The 20924-nt window shown below is 39.8% G+C and overlaps 1 protein-coding gene and 1 long non-coding RNA gene across 2 annotated transcripts in view; one reads left to right on the top strand and one right to left on the bottom strand.

Annotated features, from left to right (window-relative positions):
- LOC310753783 (putative helicase senataxin) overlaps positions 1-20924 on the top strand; it is a 215455-nt gene that overhangs the window by 117265 nt on the left and 77266 nt on the right. Inside the window, exons 9-11 of the mRNA XM_083595121.1 lie at positions 12-2894; positions 19770-19872; positions 20612-20770. Of these exons, the coding sequence (XP_083451247.1) occupies positions 12-2894; positions 19770-19872; positions 20612-20770 (3145 nt within the window). The remainder of the gene's footprint in view (positions 1-11; positions 2895-19769; positions 19873-20611; positions 20771-20924) is intronic.
- LOC310753799 overlaps positions 1-20924 on the bottom strand; it is a 272887-nt gene that overhangs the window by 191866 nt on the left and 60097 nt on the right. The gene's annotated exons all lie outside the window — the stretch shown is intronic.

Here is a 20924-nt window from a genome sequence, read left to right as displayed (position 1 = left end):
TCCTGTTTCAGGATACCATTTGTCCTGATTACTACCTCTACTTGTACAAAGATATGCAGACTCTGACCGACCTGTTACATTCTGACATCGGCCAAGACATGCAGTTGCACAACAGCACTTTTTTATGGTTCATCCCTTTTATCCACTCCCTTATGGACCTGAAGGACCTGGGGATTGCCTACAGCATAGTGGTCATTCATCACCTGTGTTTGGAAATCCAAAATGTCCTCAGTGGCACTGTTGAGACTTGTGACAAAGTGTCTGAGTTCTTCATCTGGATCTTGGTGACTGTTGTTGAGTGCAGCCTTAAGAAAAATTGCTTTCATTTTCTGTGGATCAGCTCAGAAATGTGGGTGTGGATAGTGGTGAAATGTGTCATGCTTCCAAGTACGGTGTTCATGCCTGGCATTGAGAGAAGAGTAGTCAGGAATAGCTTAAGAAGCACAGTGACATCACCATCTTGGGAACCTGAGCCCATACAGTGTGCCTGCATGAAACTGATCCGTAACATCCTGAAGGAAGGGTATCAGGTTGTGCAGTCACCCACTTGTAAGCAGTTCCTTGATGAACTCAACTTGCTTCGCCGTAACCACAAGCACTGGGAGCTGAGTTCCCAGCAGGCTCTAGAATTACAGAACACTCTGAAGGAGATCATATGGAGCATCATGAGCAAATCGTTAAATCCTTCCTCCCTTGTGAAGAGCCCTCCTGTTTGTGTAACTTCACCTACTTTCCTGATGAACCACAAAAGGCAGGAAGACAGGTGTCCAATGAATATGGACAATGAGCATCTACCCTGCTTGTCTGTGTTAGCAAAAAGACACGTGGATGCCCAGAAAAATGTGGTGTCTCATCAATGGCCAGGGGTCCAAAACAAGCAAGATCCCTTCTACAAAAGCTTTGGCCTCGGTTTTCAAGACCTGGAGACCAAAGACTTCAGCACAAAGGAGAAGCCCAGTTCTTCCAGATCTCTTACAGAAAAGAATGGTAACAGCAGCAGTGCTTTGGAGAGAAAGGTTGGTCTAAATGACCTTACAAGCAAAATCAGATCTCTGAAACCAGACAGCACCCTGCAATTAAAACTGTTACCTGAAAGCAGTAGGAGAGGAAATACCAATCTGGAGCCAGGAACAGAAAAGCTGCTGTTGGTCAGAGACAGAACAAAGAGCCAGGAAGGGCAGAGGAGTGAAATCATTGTAGCCAGAGGCAGCACATCAGACACATTGCCTTGCAAATCAGAGGCAAGCTCAGGCAAGGCCTCTGTTGTGTGTGCTAAAGGAACCAGTTTACCCATTGACTCTAGCCAGGAAAGCATCATCCGTCACCAAAAATGCATTAAGAGGAAAGCTAAAGGCACTGTTCAAACTTTGTCTGCCCGAGAGAGCAACAAGTTGTCTGCTGATGCAGATGATTCCCCAAACCAAGTCATTATTTCTGACGCTTCTTCAGATGAGGATGAAAACAAAATGAAAGCTGGTAGAGAGAGCAGGAAAGGGCAAGTGGACGTGTGCCTTGAGAAGAAATTCAGTGCCCCAGAGCAAGAGCCATTGACTACTCCAGACCTCATACATCATACAGCAGCTCGTGAAGGCCACATCGGCAAGGGAAATGCAGTGGTATTCTCAAATTTCACAGGGATATGTGCTGGCAATGGAAGCTGTTCCAGGTGCACAGATCCAGTTCTGCCCAGTACATCAGCATCTGCCAGTCCTTCAGGGTCAGCACCTGCTGTCAAAGAATCCACTATTCAGCCAGGGAAGAGCTCTGCAGAATATGGGCAGGTTAAAACAGCTAGAGAAAGTCCCAAGGGAAGCATCAAGCCAAGCATGCACAGTAAAAAACCACTGCTGGCAAAACTGGCAAGATCTACTCCTGCTCTGGTCCCACCCAACGAAATCCAACATATGCCAGCCCCAACCTTAGTGACAGAAAAACATGGCCTATCAGAGAAAGTCCAAAGAGCAGCCGAACTTGCTCAGTGCACACAGGACAGTCTTGCTGAGTTGCGCAGTTACAGGGAAATTGTTGGCGAGGTGGATGTTCCCCAGGAAAGGACATCACAATTAGTAAATGCTCAGCAACTAACTACTAGAAATAAGAACAATTTTGCCTGCCAAAAACGTCAGCTCTATAGGCAGACAAACCCCAAAGAGAGAGAGAATTGTCAGTGTACTCACGGAGAAACTCAGGAGGCTCAGCCAGCCAAAAAACCCAAGGCGGCAGAGCTAAGACCTGTGCAGTCTGCCAGTATGGTGGGGGTGGAAAATCAGAAGGAAAGTTCTGCTGGAGCTAGTAAAACCAATCATTTGACCTTTCCAGATCCCTCCTCTAGCCCATGTGACGAGGATGTGGCTTTGAAAAAGAGAGAGCCCCAATTGAATGAGAACAAAGATGGTGACGGCTTCTTTCTTACACAGTTGGATCCAGTGGACATGGAACTGTGTTCACAAATAGAAGATGGCAGTTACCTCTCAAACATGGAAGTCAATATATCTGCAAGCCCACTGCAGGGTAATAATGATAACTTGCAGTTCAAGACCCCGACGCTGAGCAGCATTCTCCAGCCTCGGATTTCAAACAACACCCCTCAGTTGCTGAATGTGCAAAATAACCATATTGTCATGGCGCTGCCCACCCCCAGAGCTGGTTCTTGGAACAAAGTGCACCAACCCTTTGCACAAGCAAACATTGTGAATGCCCAGCAGAGAGACCATGGGATTTTCACCAGAGAGGTGCTGAAGTGGAACTATGACATGTTTGCAAACTTTAAACTGTTTGGGCCACCAAGCCATCTCCTTCAGTCTATTGTTGCCCCTGTCACAGCCAAGTTTGAGGATTACGATGACTACTTCAATACTTTCTTCCCCTTAATGATGCTAAATGCATTTGAAACGGTAAGCTGGCAACAGACCACCTCGTTTTTCTCTTTCCTCCTCAAAGGAAATCCTCCCACTAGCTGCAATTAAACTCTCTCTTTCTCTCTCTCAATTTCAAAAGTTGACAAGTTGACACATGTTTCCAAATACACATCCATTTTGTGTTCAACTTCCCTGCCCCCCTCCATGGTTTCCCCCGTAATTTTTAAATTTGCTGCATATTATCAATATTCTATACCTTGTCTTTTCCACACTGTACTCAACAACAAGTATTCAGTTGCTGTTCTTCATTCAAATCCTAACTACGTTTTAACATGTTTACAATAATTCTTTAAATATTCAACAAAAGGTTTCCACTCCTCCTTAAAACCTACCTCTTCTTGATCTCTAATTTCCATAGTTAAGTTTGCCAATTCGGCATATTCTGTCAGTTTAAACTGCCACTCTTCTTTAGTAGGTGTCTCCTGATTTCGCCATTTTTGTGCATAGAGTACTCTTGCTGCTGTTGTAGCATACAATTGGTTCGTCTGTCTTCTTGAAACATCTGACCCAGTTATCCCTAAGAGAAATGTAATTTTTTAACCTCATTATAAACCATCTCCCAAAAACTCTTAGCCACTTTACATGTCCACCACATATGGTAAAAAGTGTCTTCTGCTTCTTTACATTTCCAACATAAGCCTGACTCTGATTTGTACATTTTTGCTAGCTTACTCGGTGCCAAGTACCATCTGTGAGTCATTTTCATAAAGTTTTCTTTCAAAACATAACACACTGAGAATTTTATATTCAATTTCTACAGTTTTTCCTATGCCTTCATCTCTATATTGTGCCCACATCGCTAGTTCAGTGGATCATAGCAGATTTATCTATTTCAATCTTTAGTTTCTCATCCTAAAAGCCTCTTATACATCTTTGAAATTAGTTTTTCTCTGTTCTCTAATAACTCTTTTTCAAACTGAGAGCTTTGATTAATAAACCCATGCTTCTTACCTTGTTTAAATACTTCAATCAGTTGATAGTATTGCAACCAATTGATCAACCAATCCTTTTTATCCTCTAACTTCTCAAGCAGGCATAGGCAAACTCGGCCCTCCAGATGTTTTGGGACTACAATTCCCATCATCCCTAGCTAACAGGACCAGTGGTCAGGGATGATGGGAGTTGTAGTCCCAAAACAGCTGGAGGGCCGAGTTTGCCTATGCCTGCTCTTAAGCATCACACCCTCTTCTGTGAGGTCCAGTAGGTCCCTATAGGTCACCCATTTCTTTTCCATGTTTTGTTTTTTTCTGTGAAATTGCTTTTTTAATTACATTTTTCAAAAATATTTTGACAAAAATACAGATCCAATATTTTCAAACAAATACCGTATTTTTCGCCCCATAGGACGCACCGCCCTATAGGACGCACCTAGTGTTTTCTTTTTTTTGGGGGGGGGGATAAAGAAAAAAAATTATTTCCCCCCCAGGCACGGGGCTGGCGCGGGGGAAGCCCGAGCTTGTCCCCGACCCCAGCCCCCAGAACAGCCTGCTATCCGCAAGCCTAGGGAGCCGCGCCGGTCTCCCCAGGCTTGCGGAGAGCTGCGCGAAGCCCGGGCGCGCTCTTTAGCGCGTCCAAGGCTTCAGAATTCAGGCAGCTCTGCGCAACCTTTGGGAGCCCGGCGCGGCTTCCTGCCGGGCTCCCGAGGGTTGCGCAGAGCTGCGCGGATCCCGGGAGTCCAGGAAGCTCTGCGAAACCCTCGGGAGCCCAGCGTGAAGCCTGTATTCGCCCCATAGGACACACACACATTTCCCCTTCATTTTTGGAGGGGGGAAAGTGCGTCCTATAGGGCGAAAAATACGGTATGTGTATTTTGACTTCCCCCCACTCCTTTTATGGTTTCCTGTATTTTTACATTTGTAACACTGCATTTCCGTCATTATTCCAATTATTAATTACTCCCTAGTTTTCCTTTCACATTAATTTTAAGTGTTTGGTTTAAGTTAATCCTGCTAATGAACTTACATGTGTACAATAACATTTCCAGTAAGTCTTTATACTTCTCTCAGACTCTATATAAGTTCTTCCTGAGTACATGATTTGAGAACTTTTTATATATCGTCGCTTTACCATACCATAAACATATGTCCCAGCTAAATTTATTACCGTATCCTTCTAGATCTAGCAATTGTGTATTATCAATACAATTAAAAGTCTGGCATTGCAAAGCCACCTCTATCTTTAGTATCCATCAAAATGTTATGCTTTATTCTTGGCTTTCTCCCCGCCAGACAAATATTGAAATATCTCTTTGCCATTCCTTAAAGCAGCTTGTGTTATTTATTATTGGTATTGTTTGGAATAAGAATAACATCTTAGGTAAAATATTCATCTTTATGGCTGAATCCTTCCTAAAAATGAAAGTTTCGTCCTCCCCAATTAAACTTAAGCCACACCTGCACATACATTTAAATCAGTATTGTACCACTTTAAACAGTCTTGGCTTCCCCCAAAGCATCTTGGGAACTGTAGTTCATTAACGGTGTCAAGAAGAGGCTCCTATTGCTTGATTGTTAAACCACTCTAGAAATTGTAGCTCTGTGTGAGAGGAAAAGGGCTCTCCTAACAACTCTCAGCATCCTTGACAAACTCCATTTCCCAGGATGCCTATGTCAGGGACATGGCTGAATCGAATGCCGGGGAAGAGTCCGACTCTGGGGACCAAAGATCGCAGACAGAGCAGGAGGAGGTGGGCTCGACCCCCTTTCATCAAGAGTTCCCTGACTCAGCTAGAGAAAGGGGAGGGGGAGAGATAGACGGCAGTGGGAGGATTGCTAAGCAACCAGCAGAAAGGCAGCGGACAGGGAGTTCTTCTTTTGAGAGCTGAAAAGGTTAGAATGCAACGGAAGTGGAAAAGGGGAAAGGCTGGACTTTGGCATCCTTCTTGCTGTGACAAGGGCGGAGACTTAGAATCATAGAATCATAGAATCATAGAGTTGGAAGAGACCACAAGGGCCATCGAGTCCAACCCCCTGTCAAGCAGGAAACACCATCAGAGCACTCCTGACATATGGTTGTCAAGCCTCTGCTTAAAGACCTCCAAAGAAGGAGACTCCACCACACTCCTTGGCAGCAAATCCCACTGTCGAACAGCTCTTACTGTCAGGAAGTTCTTCCTAATGTTTAGGTGGAATCTTCTTTCTTGTAGTTTGGATCCATTGCTCCGTGTCCGCTTCTCTGGAGCAGCAGAAAACAACCTTTCTCCCTCCTTTTATATATTTGAACATGGCTATCATGTCACCCCTTAACCTCCTCTTCTCCAGGCTAAACATGCCCAGCTCCCTTAGCCGTTCCTCATAAGGCATCGTTTCCAGGCCTTTGACCATTTTGGTTGCCCTCCTCTGGACACGTTCCAGTTTGTCAGTGTCCTTCTTGAACTGTGGTGCCCAGAACTGGACACAGTACTCCAGGTGAGGTCTGACCAGAGCAGAATACAGTGGCACTATTACTTCCCTTGACCTAGATGCTATACTCCTATTGATGCAGCCCAGAATTGCATTGGCTTTTTTAGCTGCCGCGTCACACTGTTGGCTCATGTCAAGTTTGTGGTCAACCAAGACTCCTAGATCCTTTTCACATGTAGTGCTCTCAAGCCAGGTGTCACCCATCTTGTATTTGTGCCTCTCATTTTTTTTGCTCAAGTGCAATACTTTACATTTCTCCCTGTTAAGGACCAAGCGGGCTTTCTCCCGGGAAGACATTTGTCTGACAACTTGAGGAACGTAATTGATATTTTGGAAAAAACTAGAAGTGAATATAAATACTATAGCAGTTCTGATATTTGTGGACGCGGAGAAAGCCTTTGACAATATTTCTTGGAGTTTTATGAAAAAGAACCTACAGGGTATGGGGGTAGGCCAAGGTTTTGAGAATGGTATTGGTGCAGTATATTTTGAACAAAAGGCTAAACTAATTGTAAATAATGTGGTTACGGAACAATTTAAGATAGAGAAAGGGACACGACAGGGATGCCCAATTTCCCCACTGCTTTTCATTTCGGTCCTGGAGGTCCTGCTGAATATGATTAGAAGGGACCGGTTGGTTAAAGGTATTCAGGTTGGAGCCAAACAGTATAAATTGAGGGCATTTGCAGATGATCTAGTCTTGACGTTACAGGAGCCAGAATCTAGTACCAAAAGAGTTTTAGAACTAATTCAAGAATTTGGCCAAGTGGCAGGATTTAAATTGAATAAGTCAAAAACTAAGGTTTTGGAGAAAAACTTAACACCGATTGAAAGAGGGAAGTTTCAGAATGAAACAGGTTTATCTATTGTGAAGAAAGTGAAATACCTGGGGGTTAACATGACAGCAAAAAATGGGAACTTGTTTAAAGATAATTATGAAAAATGTTGGGCGGAAGTGAAAAAAGATTTAGAAATTTGGACAAATTTGAAGCTTTCCTTGTTGGGTCGAATTGCAGCTATAAAGATGAATGTATTGCCTAGAATGTTGTTTTTGTTTCAAACATTGCAAATCGTGGACAAGATGGACTGTTTCAAGAAGTGGCAGAAAGACATTTCTAAATTTGTCTGGCAGGGCAAGAAGCCAAGAATAAAATTTAAGATATTAACTGATGCAAAAGAAAGGGGTGGATTTGCCCTGCCAGACTTTAAACTTTATTATGAATCAGCAGCGTTCTGCTGGTTGAAAGATTGGCTACTTCTTGAGAACACAGACATTTTGGATCTAGAAGGTTTTAACAATTTTTTGGGTGGCATGCATATCTGTGGTATGACAAGGTTAAAGCTCATAAAGCATTTAAAAATCATATTGTCAGAAGAGCATTGTTTAATGTCTGGACAAGATATAAAGATTTACTTGAAAATAAAACCCCAAGGTGGTTATCACCGATGGAAGCGAAGGCTCAGAAGAAGCTCAATATGGAGGCCAAATGGCCAAAATATTGGGAGATTTTGGAACAAGAAGGTGACAAATTGAAATTGCAGAGTTTTGAGAAACTAAAAGATAAGGTGCGAGACTGGCTTCATTATTTTCAGATAATGGAGGCTTACAATTTGGACAAGAAAATTGGCTTCCAGGTGGGAAAATCCAAACTAGAAACAGAACTGTCAGAACCCAAAACTAAGATACTATCAAGAATGTATAACTTGCTGCTGAAATGGAATACTCAGGATGAAACGGTTAAATCTGCTATGATTAAATGGGCACAAGATGTTGGACATAACATCATGTTTGCTGACTGGGAACAGTTGTGGACCACAGGTATGAAATTTACGGCATGTAATGCCTTAAGAGAAAATATTATGAAAATGATATATAGGTGGTACATGACCCCAGTCAAGCTTGCAAAAATTTACCATTTGCCCGATAATAAATGTTGGAAATGTAAAGAAATTGAAGGTACTTTTTTCCACCTTTGGTGGATGTGCCCTAGGATTAAGGCTTTCTGGGAAATGATTTATAATGAATTGAAAAAGGTATTTAAATATACCTTTGTGAAGAAACCAGAAGCCTTTCTCCTGGGCATGGTCGGCCAATTGGTGTTAAAAAAGGATAGAACTTTCTTTATGTATGCTACAACAGCAGCAAGAATACTCATTGCAAAGTATTGGAAGACGCAATTCTCCCTCTGGAAGAATGGCAGACGAAATTGATTGACTTTATGGGACTGGCAGAATTGACTGGCAGAATCCGTGACCAGGGAGAAGAATCGGCAGAAGAAGAATGGAAGACTATTTGCAAAAATATTGTAACATTAAGGAATACTGAGTGATGTTGGATTGAAATTAAGGGGTTATTAGCTGTAATGGTACAAAAGAATATGAAAAAATAGTTCTTTTTTGTACATAGGTAAGAGTATAAGTTACAATAATTTAAGAAGATGGATAGAAAATAAGGTTTATAGCTGTAATGCTATGAGATAAGGATTTGCTGGATGAACAATTTGAACTAGAATACAAGAAGGGGAGGTATGAGGAGGTCAAGGAAATATGTTATTGGAAAATATGATATGAAACTTATGTATTTTTAATAATTTTTTTCTTTTTAATTTTTTCCTTTTTTTTTTCCTTTTCTTTTTGGTTTGTATAAAATGGAAAATCTTAATAAATATCTTCTTAAAAAAAATAAAATAAACATGCCCAGCTCCCTTAGCCGTTCCTCATAAGGCATCGTTTCCAGGCCTTTGACCATTTTGGTTGCCCTCCTCTGGACACGTTCCAGTTTGTCAGTGTCCTTTTTGAACTGTGCTGCCCAGAACTGGACACAGTACTCCAGGTGAGGTCTGACCAGGGCAGAATACAGTGGCACTATTACTTCCCTTGATCTAGATGCTATACTCCTATTGATGCAGCCCAGAATTGCATTGGCTTTTTTAGCTGCCGCGTCACACTGTTGGCTCATGTCAAGTTTGTGGTCAACCAAGACTCCTAGATCCTTTTCACATGTAGTGCTCTCAAGCCAGGTGTCACCCATCTTGTATTTGTGCCTCTCATTTTTTTTGCCCAAGTGCAATACTTTACATTTCTCCCTGTTAAAATTCATCTTGTTTGTTTTGGCCCAGTTCTCTAATCTGTCAAGGTCGTTTTGAAGTGTGATCCTGTCCTCTGGGGTGTTAGCCACCCCTCCCAGTTTGGTGTCATCTGCAAATTTGATCAGGATGCCCTTGAGTCCATCATCCAAGTCGTTGATAAAGATGTTGAATAAGACCGGGCCCAAGACAGAACCCTGTGGCACCCCACTAGTCACTCTTCTCCAGGATGAAGAGGAACCATTGATGAGCACCCTTTGGGTTCGGTCAGTCAGCCAGTTACAAATCCACTGAGTGGTAGCATAGTCAAGACCGCATTTTACCAGCTTCTTTACAAGAATATCATGGGGCACCTTGTCAAATGCCTTGCTGAAATCAAGGTAGGCTACATCCACTGTGTTCCCTTCATCTACCAGGCTTGTAATTCTGTCAAAAAACGAGATCAGGTTAGTCTGACATGACTTATTTTTCAGAAATCCATGCTGACTATTGGTGATCACAGCATTCCTTTCTAGGTGCTCACAGACTGTTTGCTTAATGATCTGCTCCAGAATCTTCCCTGGTATTGATGTCAGACTGACTGGGCGGTAATTATTTGGGTCCTCTCTTTTCCCCTTTTTGAAAATAGGGACAACATTTGCCCTCCTCCAGTCTGCCGGGACTTCGCCTGTTCTCCAGGAATTCTCAAAGATGACTGCCAGTGGTTCTGAGATCACATCTGCCAGTTCTTTTAATACTCTTGGATGCAGTTCATCTGGCCCTGGGGACTTGAATACATCTAAACTAGCCAAGTATTCTTGTACTATCTCCTTAGTTATTCTGGGCTGTGTTTCCTCTGCTGAATCATTTGCTCCAAATTCTTCAGGTCGGGCATTGTTTTCTTTATCGGAGAAGACTGAGGCAAAGAAGGCATTGAGGAGTTCAGCCCTTTCTGTGTCCCCTGTTTGCATTTCACCATCTTCTCCTCTGAGTGACCCCACTGTTTCTTTGTTCTTCCTTTTGCTACGAACATACCCATAAAAGACTTTTTTGTTGCTTTTAACCTCTCTAGCAAGCCTGAGTTCATTCTGTGCTTTAGCTTTTCTGACTTTGTGTCTACACGTGCTGGCTATTTGTTTGAATTCCTCTTTGGTGGTTTCCCCCCTTTTCCATTTTTTGTACACATCCTTTTTTAATCTTAACTCAGTTAAAAGTTCTTTAGATAGCCACCCTGGCTTCTTTAGGCACCTTCCATGTTTCCGTCTCATTGGTATTGCCTGAAGTTGTATCTCCCTCTTAACAAACTCCCAGCCATCATGAACTCCCTTTCCTTTTAGTATTACTGTCCATGGGATCTCACCCAGCACTTCCCTAAGTTTTATGAAGTCGGCTTTCTTAAAGTCGAGAAATTGAGTCCTAGTATGCTTGGCTGCTCCTTTCCGCTGTATAGTAAACTTCAGAAGAGCATGATCACTCGCGCCTAATGATCCTTCCACTTCTACCCCACTAACCAGGTCATCAACATTGGTTAGGACCAGATCTAAAATGGCTGTTCCTCTTGTTGCTCCTCCCACTTTCTGGACAATGAAGTTGTCTGCAAGGCCAGTGAGGAATCTGTTTGACCTTATGCTCTTGGTTGAGTTTGACATACAGCAAATATCCGGGTAATTGAAGTCCCCCATTACTACTATCTCCCTTCCTTTTGCATGCTTGGCCATCTGTTCCAGGAAGGCATCATCTATGTCCTCCGTTTGGCTTGGGGATCTATAGTAAACTCCCACAATGAGGTCACTGTTCTTCTTCTCTCCCTTAATTTTGACCCAAATGCTCTCACTTTGGCGTTGAGGTTCTAAATCTTGGATCTCTTCACAGGTATACACATCCCTGACATATAACGCCACTCCTCCTCCTTTCTTGTCTGGTCTGTTTCTCTGAAATAGATTGTATCCCTCCATTATTACATTCCAGTCGTGGGACTTATCCCACCAGGTTTCAGTGATGCCTATTATGTCATATTTAGTTTGCTGTACCAAGAGCTCAAGCTCATCTTGTTTATTTCCCATGCTTTGCGCATTAGTGTACAGACATTGAAGTCCATTAATCATTCCCCCGTGTCTCTTATTTAAGGATTTTTTCCTCCCACCACTAGGTCTGCGTGCTGTTTGCTCCATTCGGTCTATGACATTTGGATGATCATCTTCATCAATTGATAGACTCCTACCTTCAGGAGCACTGTCTCCCTCCCCCACATTAGTCAGTTTAAAGCCCTCCTGATGAGGTTTCTGAGAGTGACCAACTTGTTTCTTTTTTTCCGTTTTTTTTCTTTTTTTATTTTCAATTCATAATCATAACAAAAATTACAAACATTGAATCCAAAATAATACTATACAAACAAAAAAGAACGGAACATACAAAAAAAAAAAACCAGAAAAGAAAAAGGAAAAAAAGCAAAGGAAACAAAACAACACTAAACAAAAGCGGAAAAGCACACATCTACAGAAAAAAAACCATATCATTACATACATATACACATATTGACTTCCTTCCTTTGTTGTAAGACCTCAAAAAAATTACTCTTACTATATTGTTGTGTCTAGTTAGATTACATCTATCTTTGTCCTTTTTTTTTGTAACACCATTTTCCCCCCCTTTAACCCTGTAAAGCATCATTCATTACATACCAATATACTTACTCCAGAACAATGTTTTTTCATATACTCTTTAGCACAACCCCATTCTTTTAATAATTTCTGGTCCGATTGTCCCCTTATGAATGCTGTGAGTCTTGCCAGATTTATGTATTCACAAAATTTAATTTGCCAGTCTTTCACTGATGGAATTTTTCTCCCTTTCCAGTTTTTTGCTATAAGCATCCTGGCAGCTGTTGTTGCATAAAGGAATACTTTCCTTTGATTGTCGGGGATATCATTTGTAATTAAACCTAAAAGGAATGCCTCCGGTTTTTTACTGAAAGATATTTTAAACATCTTTTTGAGTTCTTCATAAATTTCGTTCCAGAATTGTTTGATAGGTCGGCATTCCCACCACATGTGAAACATTGTTCCTATTTCTTTTTTACATCTCCAACAGGTATTCGATTTTAATTTGTAAATTTTAGCCAGTTTTACCAGAGTTAAGTACCATTGGTATGCCATTTTCATAAAATTTTCTCTTATTGTATAACATGCCGTGAATTTAATATCATATTTCCATAATTTCTCCCATTGGTCCAGCCGAATCACATATCCTATATCACATGCCCATTTGATCATAACTTCTTTTACATCTTCATCCTTTAATTCCCATTCTAATAATAAATTATACATTTTGGATATATTCTTTTTTGAGTTCTGTAATAATACTTTTTGTAATTTTGATTCTTCTTTTTCAAATCCTATTATTTTATCCTGATTAAATATATGTGCAATTTGGTGATATTGTAACCATGTAGTACAGTATTGGGTCACCTCTTCATATGGTCTCAGTTTTAAGTGGCCCTGTTCTTCCTTTAGGAGCTGCTGGTATGTCGCCATTCTTCCTATAGTATTTTTCTTTTTAACCGATATAACTTCTAACGGGGAGACCCACCATGGGGTTTTCGGTTCTAACAACCTTCTATGTCTCACCCAGACCTTGTATAATGCATTTCTAATTATGTGGCTTAGAAATTCTTTATGTACTGCCACTTTGTTATAAGTTAGATAGGCGTGCCAACCATATCTGTTGTTCCATCCCTCCAAGTCCGAAATGTCACTGTTATCCAATTTGTTCCAATCCTTGATCCAAGTAAAGCATGCCGCATCGTAATATAGTCTCAGGTCTGGGAGTCCGAAACCTCCCCGCTCTTTTATGTCAGTTAATAATTTATGTTTGATCTGTGGCTTTTTGCCTTGCCATATAAACTTTGTTAGGTCCGTTTTCCATTTTTTAAAACAATCATCTTTAACTATTATGGGAATCATTTGAAAAAGGAACAGGAGTTTTGGTAAAATATTCATTTTAATAGCCGAAATTCTACCCCAGAGTGTTAAATTCAGTCTTGTCCAAGTTTCCATTTCTCTTTTTGTTTCTTCCCAATTTTTTTTATAATTATCCTCAAATAAATTTATATTTTTCATTGTTATTTGTATTCCTAAATATTTCACTTTTTTTACAATTTGTAATCCAAATTTTTCTACCAGTTCCTTTTTCTCTTGATCTCCCACGTTTTTTACCATTAGTTTCGTTTTTTCTTTATTCAAAGCAAAACCTGAGACCCTTCCAAAGTTTCCCATTTTTTCTAGAGCCTTTGCTATGCTTTCCTTTGGATTTTCCACCATTAAGACTAAATCATCTGCAAATGCCCTTATTTTGTATGTTTTCTCTCCTAGGGATATTCCATTTATTTCTTGATCCAGTCTGATTTCTTGATTTAATATTTCCAAAACCAAAATGAATAATAATGGTGAAAGTGGGCACCCTTGTCTGGTGCCCTTCTGTATTTTAAAATAATCAGTCGTGCCATTATTTAACATTATGTTTGCTTCTTGTTGTTCATAAATTGCTTTTAGCCCTCTTGTAATTTGGTCTCCCATGTCCATCTGGTCTAATAATATTTTTAGAAATTTCCATGATACTTTGTCAAACACCTTTTCCGCGTCCACAAAAACAAAGGCTACCTTCTTACTCGGTTTCATGTCTAAATACTCGATCATATCAATCACTGTTCTTATATTATCACTCATTTTCCTGCCCGGCAAGAACCCTGCCTGCTCTTTATTTATACAATCCTGCAAAACTGTCTTTAATCTTGTAGCCAATATTTGTGCATAGATCTTGTAATCATTATTTAGTAATGATATTGGTCTATAATTGGTTATAAACTCTTTATTTTGTCCTTGTTTTGGGATTACTACTATGTGAGCCTGTTTCCAGGTGTTGGGAATCTTCCCGTCTTCTAGTATTCTATTTAAGAGTGTCTTCATAGGTGATAATAATGGTTCCTCTAATTTTTTGTAATGTATTGCGGTAAGACCATCTGGACCTGGGGATTTTCCCAGTTTCATCGTAATTATTGCTTGATGAAGCTCTGTCGTGGTTATTGGGGAGTTTAGATCTTGAATCTTTTCTTTCTTAATTTTAGGTACCGTATTTTTTGCTCTATAAGACTCACTTTTTCCCTCCTAAAAAGTTAGGGGAAATTTGTGTGCGTCTTATGGAGCGAATGCAGGCTGTGCAGCTATCCCAGAAGCCAGAACAGCAAGAGGGATCGCTGCTTTCACTGCACAGCGATCCCTCTTGCTGTTCTGGCTTCTGAGATTCAGAATATATTTTTTCTTGTTTTCCTCCTCCAAAAACTAGGTGCGTCTTATGGTCTGGTGCGTCTTATAGGGCGAAAAATACGGTATATCCTTTCCACATAAATACTCTTTTATTTCATCCTCTGTCTCATTTCCTGCTTTATATAGCTTATTATAATATTTTATAAAGCACTTTTTAACTTCCTCAGGATTATCTAATGTTCTCCCTTCTTCCACTATTTTATCAATCAGTTTTTCCTTTTGTCTTTTTTTCAATTGCCAGGCTAGCATCTTTCCGGGTTTATTTGCAAATTCGAACGACCTTTGTTTCATCCATTTAATATTGTCCTCAATTTCACTATTTAATATTGCTGAGGCCTGGGTTTGTAATATTTTTAGTTTTTGGTTTATTAATTCATTTTTTGGTTGTTTTGTTAATAATTTTTCATTTATTCCTATTTCTTTCCTTATTTGTTCTAGTTTTTGCTCTCTGTTTCTTTTCCTTATTGCACTTTGTTGTATGTAAAAGCCTCTTATGAAAGCTTTACTTGCATCCCATATTGTCCTGATGTCTGTATCCTGTTCTTTATTTAATTCAAAAAATTCTTTCATTAGTTCTTGCGCTTTTTTCAGAATCTTTTCGTTATTTAATATTCTTTCGTTAAGTCTCCATCTTTTATTAGTTTTCTTGTATTCCTTTAATTCTAATGTGACTGGGTTGTGATCTGTAATAATTTTGGTCTGTATTTCTGCTTTTTTAATTTTAGTTGTTAAGTTATTTGATACCCATATGCTGTCAATTCTGCCGGCTGATTTTTTTACTTCCGAGAAATGTGTATACTGTCTTTCTCCTGGGTTTTTATATCTCCATGTGTCAATCAAATTTAAGTTTTCTACCATCTGAAAGAAGGTATCTGGGAGTCTGCCTTGTTTTGATTTTCTTTCTCTCTCTGTCCTATCTAATTCTATTGATGTGACACCATTTAGGTCTCCCATCAAAATTATTTCCTCTTCTATAAATTCCAGTAAATTAGCTTCTACTTTTCTGAAGAATTCTGTTTTGTTACCATTCGGTGCATAAACTCCTACTATAATTAAATGTTCTTTACCTTTTGTTATTTTTACCCCTAATAATCTACCCTCATCATCCTTACAGATTTTTTTTGCGTCTAGTTTAGGGTTCACATAGATCACAATTCCCCTTTTCTTTTTTACATCTGAGGATATAAATTCTTGACCCAATCTCTTGTTTTCTAAAACCCTTCTGTGATTTCTAGTCACATGGGTCTCCTGCAAGCATATGATATCCCATTGTTCTTTCCTCAATACATGTTCTATTTTATTTCTCTTCCTCTTATCATTTAAACCGTTAACATTCCAAGATATAATTTTTAGATTCATTAATCTTTATTTATTATCTACAATGGTTTCATTGAGTAAATAAAAGAAAAGAAAAGAAAAAGAAAAAAACTCAGAAATTTTAGGATTTTGATATTATGTTTCTTCCAATCTCTCCCCCCCCCCCTTAATACCCGTTTGTCTCTCTATGCTTCTTGTGGCGTCTGCGTTGTTTCCTCTCGCTCCAATGTTGGATCTCCAGTTAGTTCTTTTTTGTACTTCCTCCAGAATTTTCCCAGCTCGTCTACTGATCTAAAAGTTTTTCTTCTGTCCTTATATGTGAAGGTGATGCCCTCAGGAAATTCCCACCAGAATCTAATCGAATTCTTCTTGAGTGCTTCTGTTACTGTCTTATAGTCTGCCTTTTCTTCAAAATTCTTTTTGGGATTTCCTTAAATATTTTGATAGGCCTATCTTCTATTATTAACTTCGCTTGTCCTTTTTGATGTAATATTTTGTCCTTTAAAAGTCTGGAGTTGAAAAAAAATAAACAATCTCCTGGCCCTTTATAAGTGTCCGATGTTTCTGATTTGATCCTGAAAATTTTATCAATATCCAATAGCATCTCTTCTACCTCTACTCCCAACCAGTTTGCAATCTCCTGTGATAGTTTCTCTTGAATTTGTTCATCATGAGTTTGTGGGACGCCTCGGAAGCGGAGGACCATCTCCTTCTGACGCATCTCCATCAATGATAAATCATCTAGCAGCTCTTCATGGGCTCTCTTTAGGTCATTTATTTCTTCCTTCGTTGAATCTTGTGATTTTTTAATGTCCTTATTTTCCATTTGCACTTTCTTCGTCATTTCCTCTTGTTTGGTAGATTTACCCTTGAGTTCTTGTACAGATTTATCCAGTTCTTTATTTTTAAGTGAGAGGTCACTTATTTGTGTTGTTAAGTCTATTATTAGCTTTGAGTTTTGTTGGATGTTGCCAGCTAATATGTCCAGCTTATCATTCAGGCTCTTTTCCATCCCCATTATAAGCTCTTTTATGTCAACATTGGGGTCTGTTTCAGCTGTTGATTGTCTTCTCACTTGTAGACCTGACCCAGATGTCAGTGTAGTTTGGTATTTTTTAGAACCCATATTTGTCTTCTTCCTTTTGGTTCTGATCAAGATATCTTTATTTCAAACCAAGAATTTATATATTCCTAAACTTTGAAAATGTTCTGTTTATAGTCTATAATTTAGTCCTTTTATTTCATCTGTTGGGATTGAAAGTCAGTTAAGATTCCAGTGGTTTTACACTGTCGTTATCAGTTCATCTCAAATATTAAATTTTTTTTTAAAAAAATAAAAGAGTAAAAAAAAAATCCAAGTTTTAATATAAATTTAATTAAATATTTTGTTTTAATTTAATTACTTTGGCAGTTATCAGAGAAAAATTCCTTCGCAATACTTAACACCCGTCTTAAGAACTTATTTTCTAGAAGCTGAACTTCTTTATGGTTGTGCTTCAAACCTGCGTCTTACCAGCGTTTTTTAAATTATGGGAGTAATTTTATTTTCCGCCTCTAGGTGGCGCGCTTTTCCAATTTACTTGTGAGGTGGTCCTTCTTGTTTTGTTTCTCTAGCCTCTCTTTGTTGCAGTGACTGTTTCTGCCACTATTCTTCTTCCGGCTTTTTTCACTTCTGGGGGCGATGACTCACACTTCCCCCCCCCCCAGCGCCATTTTCGCCAGCTGCTTTCTTCCCTATTCCAGTCTTTTTCCTCCTTCTTTCTCTCCCTTTGTATATCTCTTCCTCTTCCCTTTCACTTCTTTATCTTAATCTTTATCTTCCCACCACTGCCTGGTCTTCAAATCTTTTCTATTCCTTCTCTTTTCCATTGTCTCCTCCACGTTCCTCCCCCTCCTTTTTCTTTTCCACTCACCCCTTTGTTTTACGCTGATCTCCTCCTCAATGGCCGCTGCTTTGTTGTCACCGCTGCTGCTGCTTGCTATTTCAGCTCCTTGTCTCTCTCAACAGAGCGTCCCCCTGTAGAAGCAGGTACTCAGTATGTCTCAGTTTTTATTTTCTGCCTCTTTACAAGGCTTATTTTCCACAACTTGATAAGTCTCAGAACGCTGAAGCTCCTCTCTTCATTAGCTTTACTGTCCTTTATAATATTAAGTTAGTCCGTACTCCTTTTATTTTAATTTAAACCAGCGTTATTACCTTCTTCCTTCAGGAGTACTCTTGATTTTACAGTTTTGGGTTGGAGCAGCCTGGCGCTTTCTCATTCGGGTCTAAGGGGCGTCTCACGGTCGGGTGTGCGATCTTTTCTGCGCTGAGGTTCTTCCACCTTCCTCCACTTTTTGTGCTGGAACGGCAGAAAACCCCTTTATGCGCTGCTTGGATCTGTTTTCTTCAGTCTGGAACCTCCTCTCAGACCTCTTCAGGGTTTGCGTCGCCCTCGCTTCCCCGTCTTTTTATCCCGTATCTGTGACTGGGAGCGCTCTTACTGCAGCAAAGCGCTTTCCCTGACCCGACGCTGAGCGCACCACGCCAGGAAGTGAGTGACCAACTTGTTTCAAGAGTGTCAGGCTGGGAGCTGCACTCTGGATGTAATTTATTATAAACGTACCATAAAACTGACAGGGAGTCATTAAATCTTATCAAGTCTTGCTTGCCTGTCTGAGATCATTACAGCCTATGCGGGAAGGAGCCATGGCTGTTTAAAGTGGTATAACAGTGCTTTAAAATGTAGGGTGTGGATGTTGTCCTTAGGACAGGAGGTGGGGGAACATCTGTGACCCTCCAGATGTTACTCAACTACAACTCCCATCAGCCCTAGCATATGGCCAGTGGCACCAGGGATGGATGGATGGATGGATGGATGGGCATTGTAGTCCAGCAATATCTGGAAGGCCAAAAGTTAAATTAATAATAGTAATAGTAATAATAATAATAATGATAACCCCACCACTCTGGGCAGCTTCCAACAAAATATTTTAAATACAATAAAACATCAGACATTAAAAACTTCCCTAAACAGATTCCCCACACCAGCCTTTGAAAGGTGTGCCTCGTTCACGCAAAAGGGATTTTTGTAAGCCTAACTGTTGCACTAGTGTAGTAGTGGACTCTAGGGTTTTTTGGCAAGGGGGAGCGGGGTTAAAAGTGTCCCATTTGGGGTTTTTTTGGATGGGGCAGGTGTTGAATGTTTTTGTTTAGTTTTACAAATGTATGCATCAAAATTATGCTAATACATCAATAGACATTTTTTAAAGCAATACAGTCCTCCCTCCCAATCCCACTAAGCGAGAGCATGTGTATTTAACAAAATACATTGCATCACAATTGTCCATGAGTAGATGGAGGCTGCTAATTCGATGGATTCCCAAACATGAAAGTAATAACAGAACATCATATGTCCATAAAATGGTTGGAGTCTTATGTTCAATATAGAGCTTTCATGTATTTGGTAAGTTTCTTCATTAATATCACTGTCCATACCTTTTGTCCTCATAAGAAAAGTTGCAAGTTTGCTAAATTTCTCCAGTTTTGTGCCACCAGTTGTTGGGCTGCTGCAAGCAGGGATTTTATTATTTCCTTAGACTGTAACTCCTTTTGCTCTCTGTGAAAATCAGTCAATAAAGTTAACTGTGGTGAGCCACAGACTCTCTGGGCCCCATTTATGAGCAGGGAATCCTGCCCAATGGTTTTAGCAGCCCACATGTGGTGGAAGAGCAGTCTCTTAAGCCTATGCTTCCATTTCCCTGCAGATGGCACAGGAGTGGCTAGAGAACCAGAAATCAAAAGAGCAAAGGCCTTTTGAGTTGAATTTGCTGAACTTCAATGCAGACACAAATGAAGCAGATTTTACAAGTGAGTGAGAATTTCACTGCATATAAACAAATGGGAAGTAGAAATGCAGTCCTGTTTTTAATGGTGGTTGTAGTAGATAACAGAAGTGCTTGTGTTAACACTAGACTGTTGGGGTGAGCAGTCAAGGGCTATTATACTTTATTCTGCCTGTATCTTTTTTGCTTTTCTGCCCAACACAGAATGTTGATGTGTATTTTAGCCTGTTTTCAGTTTCTCGTTGATTTGATTTTTTAAATTTTTTTTAAATTTTTTAACCAATTATTTTATTGTTTTAATCTTTTGGTAAACTGCTTTGAAGTTGTAAAAAACCAAACAAGCGGTGTATAAATTTTATGAAATAAAATAAACCAATATCTGTGACAAACAAACTGATATCCAGGTGCTGCAAATGATTAAATAAATAATGAATAAAAATCAATATTATTTGATTAAAAAGAAAAAAAACGAGGATTGAGGCAAGGTGTGCCTGCTTTATCTCAATACCCAGAATGCTTTCTCTCTCCAAAATGGACCTCAGCAGGTCTCACCAATGAAAAAGCTCATACAACTAAATTGAGTGAATATTTATTAGAATGTGCGACTGGGTAACCAAAAACATCTGGAATTCAAAGTTCAGCTGTAGCAACTTGTGCTCGACATGCCTACTGTTTTATTAAGAGCTTTTGGTAACAACGTAGTTGTATCTGTATGTGGCTAAATGTTTGCATATTTCTGTTCTGTGTTCAAATTACTTCTCCAGTTAACATCTCAAGAAGCAATTTAGAGAAACAGCTGCACCCAAAGGAATGTGACTTGGTGTTCTTAATATTGTCTGAAAAGCAAAACTTCTATAGCAAAGAAGGCAAGGCAGAGAGCTGTCCATTACGCCATGTGGGCTATGTGACTCGGTTTTATACTGGTAGGTGTTTTTTTTAAAAAAACAACAACTAATAAGTAAGTGTACAAAACAATTATGTTAGCCAACCCTTGGTGTCAGTAAGTTATTTGATTTGGGATGGGGAACCCATTTCTGCTATTTCAGCATGAAATTCTGGCTCAGTCCAGGTATTGCA

Source organism: Podarcis filfolensis (assembly GCF_964270895.1).
Source record: "Podarcis filfolensis genome assembly, chromosome: W".
NCBI lineage: Eukaryota > Metazoa > Chordata > Lepidosauria > Squamata > Lacertidae > Podarcis > Podarcis filfolensis.
This window is presented reverse-complemented; position numbering and strand designations above follow the sequence as displayed.